Source organism: Equus caballus, unplaced genomic scaffold (genome assembly GCF_041296265.1).
Source record: "Equus caballus isolate H_3958 breed thoroughbred unplaced genomic scaffold, TB-T2T haplotype1-0000340, whole genome shotgun sequence".
Lineage (NCBI taxonomy): Eukaryota > Metazoa > Chordata > Mammalia > Perissodactyla > Equidae > Equus > Equus caballus.
In genome coordinates this window covers 577,914-591,934 of record NW_027221872.1, presented here as the reverse complement: position 1 = coordinate 591,934, position 14,021 = coordinate 577,914, and the positions used below count along the sequence as shown (strand labels likewise).

The 14,021-nt window shown below is 40.5% G+C and overlaps 1 protein-coding gene across 1 annotated transcript in view; it reads right to left on the bottom strand.

Annotated features, from left to right (window-relative positions):
• LOC138922038 (uncharacterized) overlaps positions 1 to 11,080 on the bottom strand; it is a 28,741-nt gene extending 17,661 nt beyond the window's left edge. The window contains exons 1-3 of the mRNA XM_070258822.1: positions 10,873 to 11,080; positions 6,503 to 6,937; positions 2,087 to 2,146 (exon numbers count right to left, since the gene is read on the bottom strand). Coding sequence (XP_070114923.1) covers positions 2,087 to 2,146; positions 6,503 to 6,937; positions 10,873 to 11,080 — 703 coding nt within the window. The remainder of the gene's footprint in view (positions 1 to 2,086; positions 2,147 to 6,502; positions 6,938 to 10,872) is intronic.
• Positions 11,081 to 14,021: the final 2,941 nt, after the last annotated feature.

The window sequence follows — 14,021 nt, the reverse complement described above, 5'->3', positions numbered from 1 at the left end:
CCAAAATATATAAAGAACTCATGCAACTCAATAACAAAAAAAAGAATAATCCAATCAAAAAAATGGACAGAGGATATGAACAGACATTTTTCAAAGAATATATCCAGAAGGCCCACAGGCACATAAAAAGATGTTTGACATCACTAATCATCAGGGAAATGCAAATCAAAATGACAATGAGGTATCACCTCACACCAGTCAAATGGCTATAATTACCAAGACAAAAAATAGCACATGTTGGAGAGGATGTGGAGTAAAGGGAATGCTCATAAACTGGTGGTGGGAATGCAAACCAGTGCAGCCACTGTGGAAAACAGTATGGAAATTTCTCAAAAACTTAAAAACAGAAATACTGTATGATCCAGCCATCCCACTACTGGGTATTCATCAAAAGAACATGAAATCAATAATTCAAAAAGATATATGCACCCGTATGCTCACCACAGCATTATTCACAATAGGCAAGATGTGGAAGCAACCTAGGTGCCCATCAAGGGACAAATGGATAAGAAAGTGTTGTATATATATACAATGGAATAGTACTCACCCATAAAAACAGACAAACTCATCCCATGTGAGACAAGATGGATGGATCTTGAGCAAAACAAGTCAGACGGAGAAAGAAATACTGTATGATTTCACTCCTATGTGGAATATAAGCAAACACATAGATGAGAATAGATTAGTGGTTACCAGAGGAAAAAGGGATGAGGGAGGATGAAATGGTAAAGCCACATATGTATGGTGACGGATAAAAACTGAATTATTGGTGATGAACACAATGCAGTCTAAAGAGAAACTGAAGTCTAATGATAGACACCTGAAATGTATACAAGGTTGAAAGCCAATAGGACCCAATAAAATAACTGTATATACAGGTACATATATATATATATATATATATATATATATGTAAATACAGACAGTGACCACTAAAAATAGGCACACATAGAAAAAGCAAGTTAAAATGGAATTTAAAATAAATATTATTAACCCCAAAGAAGAAAAAAAGAGAAAGGGGAACAAAAGCCAAATGGAAAAAAAGAAAACATATAGTAAAATGGATGACCTAAATCTAACTGTCAATAATTACATTAAATGTAAAAGCATAAAATTCTCCAATTGAAACTTAGAGTTTGTCATAACAGATAGAAAAACAGCACTAAAAAAAAGCAAAAGAATATCTTAAATACTCAGAGTCTTTGTTAAATTCTATCATATGTAGTTTCGTTATTTTGACAAATATTTTGAATTGCTGCATAGCACTCTAATTTATGGTTATAATAGAATTAATCATGTTTAGATATTACGATGCTATACATTAAGTTGGACAACTTATCTAAGGTCTTTTCAGTTCTTGCTCTTTGTTAATTTAAGACTTATGATTTTATTCTCTTTTATGGCCACTAGCAATCCCTGACTGAGTACTTCTGTGGTTCATGAGTTAGAGGATACTAATGTAGCATGATCCAGAGTTGTGTCAAATTCATTCAAATTCATTGCATCCTAGTTAGCAATAAAATAGTCATACTTATCATTCAGGAATCCCTTACAAAGGACCATGATCCATATAATTTCAAGTCCTAAATCATATTGCTATTCAATTCCAAAAACCTCACATTGGATCTCAGCCTCCAGAGACCGTTCATTGCTGGTCTTTATCACATGTATCTAGAAAACTCAGGTCTGTGAGAATGTCAGAGTCTTTCCCTGCTTGGCCAAATGGGATCTCCATCTCTCCTCCAGCTACAGTTCTGACACGGGAAGCTCAAATAATTTCTTGACAGGACTTAATTTCTTCATTCCTCCACTATAGCTCTTAATATTACTAAGCTGAGCACATAGGAGAGAATAATCTTGTCAGTGAATACATAAACACTGGCTGGAAAAGACTGGGCCACATAAGGAGGACTAGGTGATTTGGAACCATTGTTCAGTTCACTGGAATGGGAGGAACTGGGAAGCACATAATCAAATGGGGTTCTTTTGGGTAGGAAGCTTCAGAACAATTAATGAAAACGTTTGCGTCTCACTATTTCAACGAGAAGGAAACACTAACTTACACATACCATGGTTTTGCACCTACCAAAACTGATCAGTCCTCCTTGGGATTCCTCTACTGGGAAAGAACAAAGAGAATCCAGAGCTGGGAAAGGAAAAAGAGACCATGAGAGCAAGCACAATTTAGGGTTACCATGAAAGGAAGTAACATTTGGCTCCTCCATTCCATTTTGCATAATACCACTAACTGTACAAACACAATATGAAAAGATTAGAAGGAGTGTAGATAACCCCAAACTCTTCCCCTAATCCCCAGGAAACCCAAACACTTCAGCAGACAGTTTTCTGGCCTGTCCTCCACTTTGGGGAAGCTGCTCTGCACCTGAGACTAGGCTGCTCAGCCCTGCCCTGAACAGGTCCTCGTCCCTCCATTCACACCTTCCAGGACTGAAAAGGAGCCACGCCATCCAGCCACACCTTACCTCATGGCCTTGTGGTCCTGTGAGGTTGAAGAGGTTAGAAAAGACATAGAACTGGTCAGGAAGTATTCAGTATTCCAATTCCAGAAAAACTGACTGTGATTAAACACATTACGACATATTCATGTAATAAACGTGAAGTCAGGAAAAATATCGTGAACATGGAAAACATTCCAGAAATACTGTCAGTAGAAAAATCAGGTTATAAAACTAGGTACAATATGATACCATTTGAAGAACATATGTGTATCTCAATATCAAATGACTGAAAAATCATCAGACTTCAATAGACAGAAAACAAGCTAGAAAGTTGTACATTCAAATATTAACAGTGCTTATCTTTTGTTCCTGATGGGGGCTTTGTTTAAGTATGTATTAACTTGCTGATTCAATGGCCATTTCTTAAAATATCTATGCATGTGAACATTTGTTGTGTGTTAAGTGGAAGCTGTTTTCTAAAATGTGGAAAGTTCATTCTTCTAAACAGATTTTAGTAGGTCTTGGAGAAATGTACTAAATTTGGGTTGTTTTACTAAATGTTTTTTGTTTCTTTCAGTTACCAGTGACACAATCTCCTCTCAGGTTTCTAGGCATGCTCATTGTTGGATGACTGTCTAGACAGATGCTCAAGTCCCTGAGTATAGCTAATATGTACTGTTGCTGGTCTCGGGGTTACATCCTTCTGCAAGTTTTCTGTACGGAACCCTTTCCCACCCTGTGAGTCACGTCCTCCAGAAAGCTGCTCAATTATCTTATCCCATCAGTCTCACTCAGCAACCACCATCATCAGAATAAAAAATGTAATGTAGGAGTTACCGTGTGACCCAGCACTTCTGCCCTTAGCTATATACCCAAGAGAATGGAAATATGCATTCACACAAAAACTGGTACACAAATGTTCACATTTCTAACAGCCAAAAAGTGGGAGCAACCCAAATGTCCATCAACAGATGGATGAGGAAAATGTCGTTTATGGATATAAGGGAATATTACACGGACATAAAACTGAAGGCTATTTTGATACCGACTCCTCGTGGATGACCTTGAGGACACTGTGCTAAGTAAAATGAGCTAGTCATGAAAGCATAAATTTTGCACGATTGCTCTACTATGAGGGTCCTAGAGAAGTCAAATTCATAGAGACAGAAAGGAGAACGGTGGTTGCCAGGACTGGGCGGAGAGGGGAATGGGGAGTTAGTGTTTAATGGGACAGAGTTTCAGTCGAAGATGAAAAAGTCCTGGAAGTGGACGGTGCTGATGGTCACACAACAATGTGAATGCATTTACTGTCACAGAACTGTACACTGAAAAGTGGTTAAAATGGCAAATGTAATGCCATGTATACTTTCCAAAGTAAAGTAAAAGAATAATGTGCTTATCTACCACATGGACGAACTTTGAAAAACTCTTGCTAGGTGAAAGGAGCTAGACATAAAAGGACACATACTGCATGATTCCATGTAGACTGAATTTCAAGACTCAGCAAATCCATGGAGACAGACGACGTGTTAGCAGTCTCCAGAGTATGGGAGGACGAGGGATAGGAAGTGACAGCTAACAAGGCCAGGGTTTCTTACTAAGGTGATAAAATGTTTTGGAATTAGATAGTGGTACTGATTTTTACAACCTTGTGAATATAGTAAAACGTTTTCTTTTGAGTACATTTTTACAAGGTGAATTTTGGGGCTGGCCCAGTAGCGTAGTGGTCAAGTTCAGCACACTTTGCTTTGTTAGCCCAGGTTCACACGTTTGGATCCCAGGCATGGACCTACGCCACTCAACAAGTCATGCTGTGGTGGCACCCCACATACACAATAGAGGAAGATGTGCACAGATGTTTGCTCAGGGCCACTCTTCCTCAAGCAAAAAGAGGAAGACTGGCAACAGGTGTTAGCTCAGGGCCAATCTTCCTCACCAAAAAAACAAAAAACAAAACAAAAAAAACAGTGAATTTTATGATCATGAATCTATCTCAACTTAAAAAGTAACGTAAAAATTTACAACATAAATCCCTTAGCATCATGGTGCTCTCATAGGTCATCAGAGTTTAATCACAACCCGACAGTGGTGACTGCAGTCAGAATGACATCACTGCCGTATAAAACACCAAGTCACATTATCTGAATCTCCCTAGTGGCCTTCGATGCATCTATTCCTATTCAGGGTTTACTTTACTTACCAGAAGGAATGTAAAAGTGTCAACTATGTCATTTGAGTCTTTTTATCACCCCGAATACTAAGATGGCATGGTCTGGCATATCATAAGCACTTACTAAAAATCTGATTATTCTACCCCAAATTCTAGTTCTAGACATTTCTTAAGAAAATACTGAGATAAAGAAATGCACGTACAAGTATGTTCAATACTTAGTTTATGACAGCCAAAACTAGAAACACAAAAATCTAACGGAACAGGTTAATTAACTTGGTTCTGCTATATGATGGCAGGTACAGCATTATTAATCAGGATGATACTGGTCCAAGTGTAAAATACGCACTCATAACTGGGGATCCAGTTGAAACTTAAGACATAGATTCTGTTCTCAGATTTTCTAAACGTAACTGCTCTTAGAGTTCATGACATTTTAATGCCTTGGGTTGTTCATCAGTAAAACTAAGAGTGTGAAGATCACTTACTAAGCATGAATATCTTGGAGAAATATAATCTACATAAAAACTTAATAACATGTTGTAATCCTATATAAATATGTTAGATATTTTTACTGAAGAACATTGCATGCCCTCTAATTGGGTATTATAAAAGAAACAATTATTCTTAGATTAAAATTGTGCTTATCAGCCCTGCTCTGATAATGCTCACAAAACAAAGGGAAAAAAGTCAGGACTTTTGCTTGAGAATGCATTTTTAATTCATAAATCAAGAGTTTCTAGAAAAGAGGAGGAGGAAATTTCCCTCCCACCGAAATGCAGCAGAATCAAAGAGACATTTGTGAATCACAACCTGCCCAAAGAAGCTGATGTGATCAAGCGTCTCATAAGTGAGAACATCAGTAAGACTCTCAGTGCCCTGAAGCAGCAAAGAAAGACGTGGGGAAATAAAATGATTCCTTATTTTCTTCTATTTCAATCAGTATTTGGAAATGTTTTTGGGAAGACAACTAAAATCAGATATTATTGCAAAGTTTTGTTAAGTTTTTCTTATATCAATAATTTAAAATCAATGATTTTATGGAAAAAAAACCTATCCTCAATGTTGACTTTTTTGTGTAAAACAATTATTTTCCCTTTTCATGGTTCTTCTTTTGGGGATGGCAGGACTGAGGAGGAAGTCAGGAGGCACCAGGCTTTTCTTGGGGCACAGAATGACTTCCTTACACGACACTCTCCAGGTCCACACCCGCCCTGCTCATACACATAAACGGATGGAAAAGAGGACAGAGCCTGGACTACGGGAATAGGTTTACAGCACGTTCCTGGGGTCCGAGCTCTGGGAACCCCCAGGCTCTGAGACAGTAGCTGCCCCTCAGAGCTCCCAAGTAGAGAACTCCCCAGGCTTTCCCAAACTAACCTCGGTGCCCCCTGGCTGGAAATCTCCCTTTAGGGCTCAATGTCCTACTTCCCTCTTGCAGCCAAGCAGCTGTGAGGAGAGAAGAGGAAGAAGCGCCAGGGAGCCCAGAGCCACCAGACAGTGAAGCCACAGAGCCACAGCCATCACACCCGCACAGGTGAAGGACATGCACCAAATCCCCGTCACCCCAGCACAGCCACGCACCTGTCCCAGCCTCGCAGCCACACCCATGGCACGGAGGCGCATCCCACCGCTCACTCGCGTCTCTCACACACACACCCCGCCACACGCTGCCCGTCTGTCCCCACAGACACACACCGTCCTCTGCCTTTCAGGCCCGAGAGTCCCCTGAGGACTGGCGTCCCTACTACCGGCCTCCAGGCTGTGAGCGCTTCCGCCGCCAGCCCTCCTGGTTCACGTCGGGCTCGAATTGACTCGCTTCACAGGATTCCCGCATCCTGTGCTAACACATCCACAAATGAGCTCCACTCACCTTGCAAAGAGGGAGAACCGCGCGAACACGGAATGGAAGCCGAAGATCTGGAGTGACCGCTACCCTCTGGGAAGTGTCGCTCCAACCTGAACATCTCCGGGCGCCGCGGCTCGTCCGAAAGGCCGCCGAAGCGCGGAAGTCCCGTTGGAACGGCAGCTCGAGAACCGCCCGGAGCCCGGCCCGAGCGCAGGTCTCTCCGCCAGGAGCGCGACGCGAGGGCGCGTGCGCGGGCACGGAGTCTGCGCGGAGGCCGCTGGTGCGCGTGCTCGGTCCAGAGGCGCCGCTGCGCCCAGGAGGCCGAGCAGGGCGGCCCGGCGCCGGCTCCGAGCGTCCGGCCTGTGCGCGCAGAGCCGCGCGGGAGGGTCGGCGGGGCGGCCCCGGGGCGAGAGGGCACGGCGGGTGTGAGCTCTGAGGGCGGGGCCCCGGGCGAGTCCCCTCAGGCGGCTGCAGCCTGGGGACAGCATACGGGGCAGGTAACTCCTGATACCGCCAGGATGGGCTGGTTTATTCAGTGTCTGTTAGCTGCGTTTAAACAGTGTGTAGGAGTGAAGTAATACACATTTACTTAATTCTCTAGGCTAAGCTATAATAGTCAAAATGGAATGAATAATTAAATGTAAAAGCGATCTGGAGATACACCTGCATATGTTTTTGTAATATTAAGTTAGGGACAGATTTCCCAACCATAACTGAAGAGAGAAATGCTAAATAAATACTGAGATTTGACTTGATAATTATGTGTAAACATCCGAATCATCTAAATGACAATCAATTATTGAAATAAAAATTGATGCAAGACAAAAATTCAATAACTTAACACATGTAATGAACAGACAGATAATCTCAAGGCACTGTGTTTTTGTCACTCAAAATAATGGTCACTAGTCTAAGAGGAGAGTAGCAATAACTATAGAAATATAAATTATATATGCAAATTATCAGCATTACATGATGATAGTTGAAAATACAAATTACCATTAGTAATAAATCTTATCATCAAATACATCAGAATCAGAATTACTTGACCTTTTAGGAATTGATCCTGCTCTCCATAATGAGTAACTAAGAAAATATGGGTCATTTTATTCCCTTAACTCTGTTTATGCTCCTGAATCTCCTGATGCATTTTATTGCTCCATCTTTTTCATAATTATTTTTTGTAGCTTCTTTCTCTTCAGCTGAGACGTCTCCTACGTTCTCTTTACACTATTCCATAAATGATCCCAATTTCTTCCTAGGCATCATTGGTGAATTCCATGCTTGTGATGACAATGTAGTGATAAATTATCCATGTGTTTTTTCCTCCAGTTTTGTCTATTCCTCAAGTGACTCTCCTGGATGTAGCAATAGGCCAGTAGCGATGCATGACATTTTGGTCAGGTCAGGCAGTGAGAAGGAAAGAAAATCTAAACTCTCTCTTTGAGATTTTCAATGCAAGATCTGGGTGGAAGCCGACAAATAATTTGGAAGTACCCACGATTAGTCAGTATGAGGATTTTATGCTCCCTCAAGACTAATTGAGGTGGGGGGTCGGGGTGGGGGGGTGAAAGGGATGAAGAAGGTTGAATAACAAACTCCAGCTATAAATAAATGTCTTGGGGATGTAACGCACTTGTTGACTCTATTTATATTTATATTAACTATAGTTAATAACGCTATATTGTGTATTTGAAAGTGGCTGAGTAGATCCTAAAATTTCTCATCAGAAGAAAACAATATGTAATTATGTATAGAGATGGATGTTAACTAGACTTATTGTGGTGACCATTTCACAATATACACAGATATTGAATCGGTATGTTGTACACCTGAAACTAATATAATATGTCAATTATATCTTAATTATTGTTTTTAAAAAGAGTACTCGAGGTTGTTTTATCAGATGGACAAAAGAAGCTATTTCAAAGGAAACAAGAAGACCTAATATTTAGAGTTTAATATTTAGACTCCGTGGGGTCCTTGAGAAATGACTCTGTGTCCTGGCCACACTACTGGACAGTGCACTTGAAATACCAAGTAAAGTAAAAGAAATAAATGATATCAGTGCCCCACAAACATTTTCACGTAGGATGATGTAGGAATCCCGGGTTCCCTCCTACCCTGTCCCCCACACACAAATCTTGACCAGGGACAGAATTACAGAAAAGAAAAGGCTGAGTAAATTTACACCACAGTCATCACCACAAACCCACCAGAAGCCTCAAATTAAAATTTGGACAGTATTAAGTGTCAGCAAGAATGTGAAGATATGGGAATTACAGTGTGGGACTATCAATTGGTTTGTTGACTTTGAAGAAAAAAATGACAATATCCCCAGTAAAGCTGAAGATATGGTTACCCTATGATCCCTGCTTAATACCATAAGTAAATCCATGCGAATGGTAACCAGATATATATATGTGTGTATATATATATATACACACAGAAGAATCGTCTCAGAAGCATCATTTGTAACTGCCAAAAGTGAACACAATCCAGACCTCCATAAACAATCGAAGGAATAAACAAAATGGTGTATTAATAGGATTAACTTGCAACACTGAGTATGAATCTTAAATACTTAATATTGAATGAAAGAAATCAGATGCAACAGTATATATATGTTACCCTAATTACACAAGGGAAACAAAACAGGCAAAAATCAGACTATGATTTTGGCATAGAAATAGACATGATAAGAGTATAAAGAAAGGCAAGGGAGGGTTATTATACTAATTTGGATATTCGATACCCTGGGAGCAAGAGGAGTCTAGCAACAGTAGGGGGCATGCAGGAGACCTACTGGTGGTAGTAGTACTCTATTTCTTGACCTGGGTTGATGTCACACAGTTGTTTATTTAATAACCATCTATATGTATCCATTTTTTTTGTTAAGATTATGATAGTTTACAACCTTGTGAGATTTCAGTTGTACTTTATCGTTGGTCATGTTGTGGGTACACCACTTCACCCTTTGTGCCCTCCCCCTACCCCCCCTTTCCCCTGGCAACCACCGATCAGTTCTCCTTGTCTAATATGTATCCATTTTTGTGTTTGTATATTTCACAATGAAAATGAAATAGAAGAAAGGAAGGTGAAAAGAAAGAAATTTCTCTATTCATGAAGTTCTTAAAGTTATAATTTTGGTCAATCAGGTTTTTCTCCAAATTCAGATTTTAAAAAAGTGAAAGCACAAACACTGTTTTCAGGACAAGTGTAACTGTTCTTTGTAAATGTATTTCAAGTCAATGACCAGCTCACACTGACCTCTGAGTCCGTAGGTTACAATCTGATTGCCTCAGTACTTAAAATAAGCTTAACTGGACATTTTCAAAGATTATTTTCACAGAGCTACAATTCACTCAGGCTCTTTTTTCTGTGGATCTCAAAACAGGAATCCTGCCTCAGCAAATCTAGCATTTATTTGTCAGTATGCTTTGGAGGAGAAAGAAAAAAATTCTTAATTTTGTCAACTTAATAATGGAAATTGAATGTGACTGTTGGGGGAGGCGAGCCTCCTTTCACAATTATGAAAGAACACAGGTTTATTAACCGTGGAGGATCCCAAAGTGAAGCCTCTGGGTCTCTTCCTAGGTCTGAGTTGACTTGTGGTGTCTTCTTTTTGTCCTTTTCTTCATATTCTGATGATTAGACCACTTAACCCTCCTTCATGCTGACAGATCACCGTTGGAGCTGTGAGGTTCCTGTTACCCCAAGCTGGTGGCATAGTCTCTCCAGTTCCCGCTTTCCTCATTGCCACTGGAAAAATCCCCTAGGTTTCCTCAGTTTGAAGTTCTGCTTATTTCAAAATAGTTTCATTATCCCTGCTACTGCAAACATCTCGCCCTCTTGTTTCCAAGAACAATGTTTAATGAAAAGACCTCTTCTTAAACTAAAGATGAAATCCCATCATTCTACTTATTGTATGTAGGAAATCCACATCTACAGGACCCTTCAGAGAGGGACCCCTCTTGCCCTGGAGTAATCCTATTAAGCACCTTCATCTCACTGTTTCTAATTATAATAAGAAAGTCAGAAGAAACTCGGTTTCTCCTATAATGAATTCATACAAGAATTTCTGCAAGTGACAAAACGTTGGAGAGAATGACTTCAACACTCAACAGACTGATTTTTTTTTAAAAAATAGATCTGATTATTTCCTACAATGTGAACAGCCTTTGTGTGTCTCCTATGGCTTGACTGACTCACAAAGTTGTCCTTTCTTTTCCTCCAATACCAGAAGTTGGAAGGAAACCCCTCCCAGCTACTGTAACGTATAAGCATGTAACTCATTGTCTAAACACTGTAATCGTGGAGGATATTAAAACTTGGCAAAGTGGAGAAGATTGTTCTGTGCCATGCATCATGAGGTCATGACCATCAGTGAAGACTGTCAGAGCCCTCAGTGGCCAGATGGCCCGTGTGCATCAACTGGCATGGTGTCACTGAGTTGGAGATCTCTCCTTGTGTTCCAGGAGTAAACACATGGAAGATGTCATAGACATACAGAAGGGAATGCTGTGTGAGGTCGTAGCGAGGACTCTCCTCTTCAGACCAGGGCAGGGAACCCAGCACACCAGAGGGATATGGCACCTGCATGACTGCTTCAGTGTTTTTGTTATTATTGTTGTTTTTTATCAAAATAAAGCATTGTTTGCTTTGATTCTCATTCAGAATTTTCTTGATGATACATTCCATCCTTTGAATTATAGAAAATTCCTGTATTTCAATGAGGCAAGGACATATTCACAGGAAAATGGAGTTCCCTTATATGTATGAATCTTCTTGTGTCCATTAAGGAGACACGGCAAGACAAAGCTTTCCTCAGCACACTCCACAGACATCCACTGTTAACTCTTCCCGCTTCCAATGTCCTAGTTCAACATGTCAGTTCTGGCCCTCCAAAAGTAAGTAATAGTTCTTCTAAGTGATCTAGGATTAACAGAAAAATTTCTCTGCTAGGGACCTTATCCCTATAGTGGAAGCCTAGGCTGAGAAACCCTGAAATCCAGCTTAATAAAGTTTCTCTCTGTTGTCTTATTCATTCCGCTGCAGTAGACATTTTTAAAAAGTTCTGGAACCTACCCAATATCCCCTTTTGGTCTCGGGTCATTTTTTCCAAATCCAGCAGTCCCTGTGGCACTGAAGTCTCAGGGAAGGAGTAATCAAATCAGCTAGCTCAACATGATATTCGTGATCAAGTTGTTGAACATAGCCTGATCACATGTACCCCTCCCAGAAAAGAGAGACAAAGGATGCAGCGATCTGTGAACATCTTTGGGGAGGCCAATGGCTCCATCACTTGATGTTGGATCTTTCTTTTGTAAAAGGGGTAAAAAAGAAAAAAAAATTCATATAAAATAAAAGAAGATCCAGGGACTGGCACCGTGGCCGAATGGTTAAGTTCGTGCACTCCGCTGTGGCGGCCCAGGGTTCGGATCCTGGGCGCGGACATGGCACTGCTCGTCAGGCCAAGTTGAGGCGGTGTCCCACATCCCACAACTAGAAGGACGTGCAACTAAGATATACAACTATACGGAGGGGGGGGGAGGTTGGGGAGATAAAAGCAGAAAAAAAAAAGATTGGCAACAGTTGTTAGCCCAGGTGCCAATCCTTGGGAAAAATAAAAAAAATAAAGAAAAGAAGATCGGGCTTCTCTTTGGCTTTAGGCAGAGTTCTTAAAATCTATATAGGAAGGAAACTCAGAATTCCTGTCCTGCAATGGTTACCTTTGTGATTGCATTCCAAGGCTCCCTTTCCAAAATTATTGTTTAAAGAAATACTAATCCCTTATGGTAACGCTGTTGACGTAAGAAACTTTATGTAGTGCTGGTGGAAATATAAATTAGGAGCAATTAAAATTTTTCTCAGTTCATGCTCTCTTATACGCCTAGCGTAAGAAAATAAAAAAATATACAGAATGTTTTAGTATGAATATATGTTAATACCAGCATCGTTTATAATTGCATATTATGGAAAACAACTAAATTTCCCAAAGATTGAGATGGTTAAGTAAGTAACAAAACACCCTCAATATAATTTTGTAGCCGTTAAAATGTTTAAGTGTTTATTTTTTTGTATGGGGAAATTATTTTGTTATGATACTGATAGCTGAAACTGGGTTATAATTGTATATTAAGTTATAATACTTTAAAATGCACACACAAGCAAAATTCTATAGCACACAAACAAATTTTCACATTTCTTTTTATTGTACAAGCATCTTATGGCCATTTGTCTCTCCTTCCCTGGCTTGTGTGATTTCCACATTTCCTCAGATAATATTATTAATTCTTATAATAGAATTATTAAAGAACAGCTATTTCATGTCACTTCCTTCTCTGTTCCTCTTTGAGGTTCCTGGACCCAGGACCCTGGACCAGCTGGCTGTCCTACAATGCAACTCAATTCACCCAAATTCTGACACTGTTTACCTGGAGACAGCATCAGATTCCACAGGTTGAGGGTTCAGTCCTACCAGACAGTTCCCCCCTCCCCAACTTCAGATGCCAATCCCAAGCCCCAGTTGTCACTTGCACTTCTGACCGACAGGCTATAGATCAGACGTTCCCACGACCTCCTCCTTGGGTTCAATTTAATTTGCTACAGCAGCTCAAAGAACTCAGAGATATGTTTTACTTTTAAGATTACCAGTTTATCATAGAAGAATATAACTCTGAAACAACGAAATGGAAGAGATGCCTAGGGCAAGGCATGGGGAACCGGCACAGATCCATGCACTCTCCAGGCATGCTACTTTCCCAGCACCTCCACGTGTTCACCCAGAAGCTCCCCAGACGCTGTACTGTTGGGGTTTTCCGGAGGCTTTCTCTCGTGGGCGTGATCAATCATTAACTCCGTTTCCAGCCCCTCTCCCTCTCTGGAGGATGAAGGATGGGGCTCAAAATTCCAAACTTCTAGTCAAGACTTGGTCTTTCTGGTAACCAGCCCCCATCCTGGAGTCATCCGGGGGCCCACCAGAGTCACCTGTTGGGACAAAAGATGCTCCTACTGCTCTCACCACTTAGGTTTTTACAAGGGTTTTAGGAGCTCTGTGTCAGGAACCAGGGGAAGACATCAATATATATATTTCTTATTATTTCACAGTTCCCAACTCATGTTTACTCCTATTCCATGAGCTTTCAGTGTCCACAAAACATAACATTTTTTTAAACAGTTAAACTCTTTATAGAGGTACTGGATCATGTTCTCAGCCTAGTTTTTATCCATTGTCAGAGATTGAAATACCCTAAGTAATCTTAGAAATATGTGTGTGAATGAGATTTTTTTTTGCTGAACCTACAAAAGGAATAATATTGCAGTGTTCTCCTGTTTGTAGTACAGATGTGGCTAAAGTGACAAGTGTGGAATCCTCGCTGAGCCTTGACACAGAGGGAAAACGTCTCTTTGAATGATATTTGAGGTGAGGAGAAAGTAGAGCATTAGCGCAAGAAGAATGGAGAGTCAGAGTAGGAACTGTGGCTGGGGAAACAGACACTCACACATTGCTGTGAAAACGTAAAATGGTACAGTCACCATG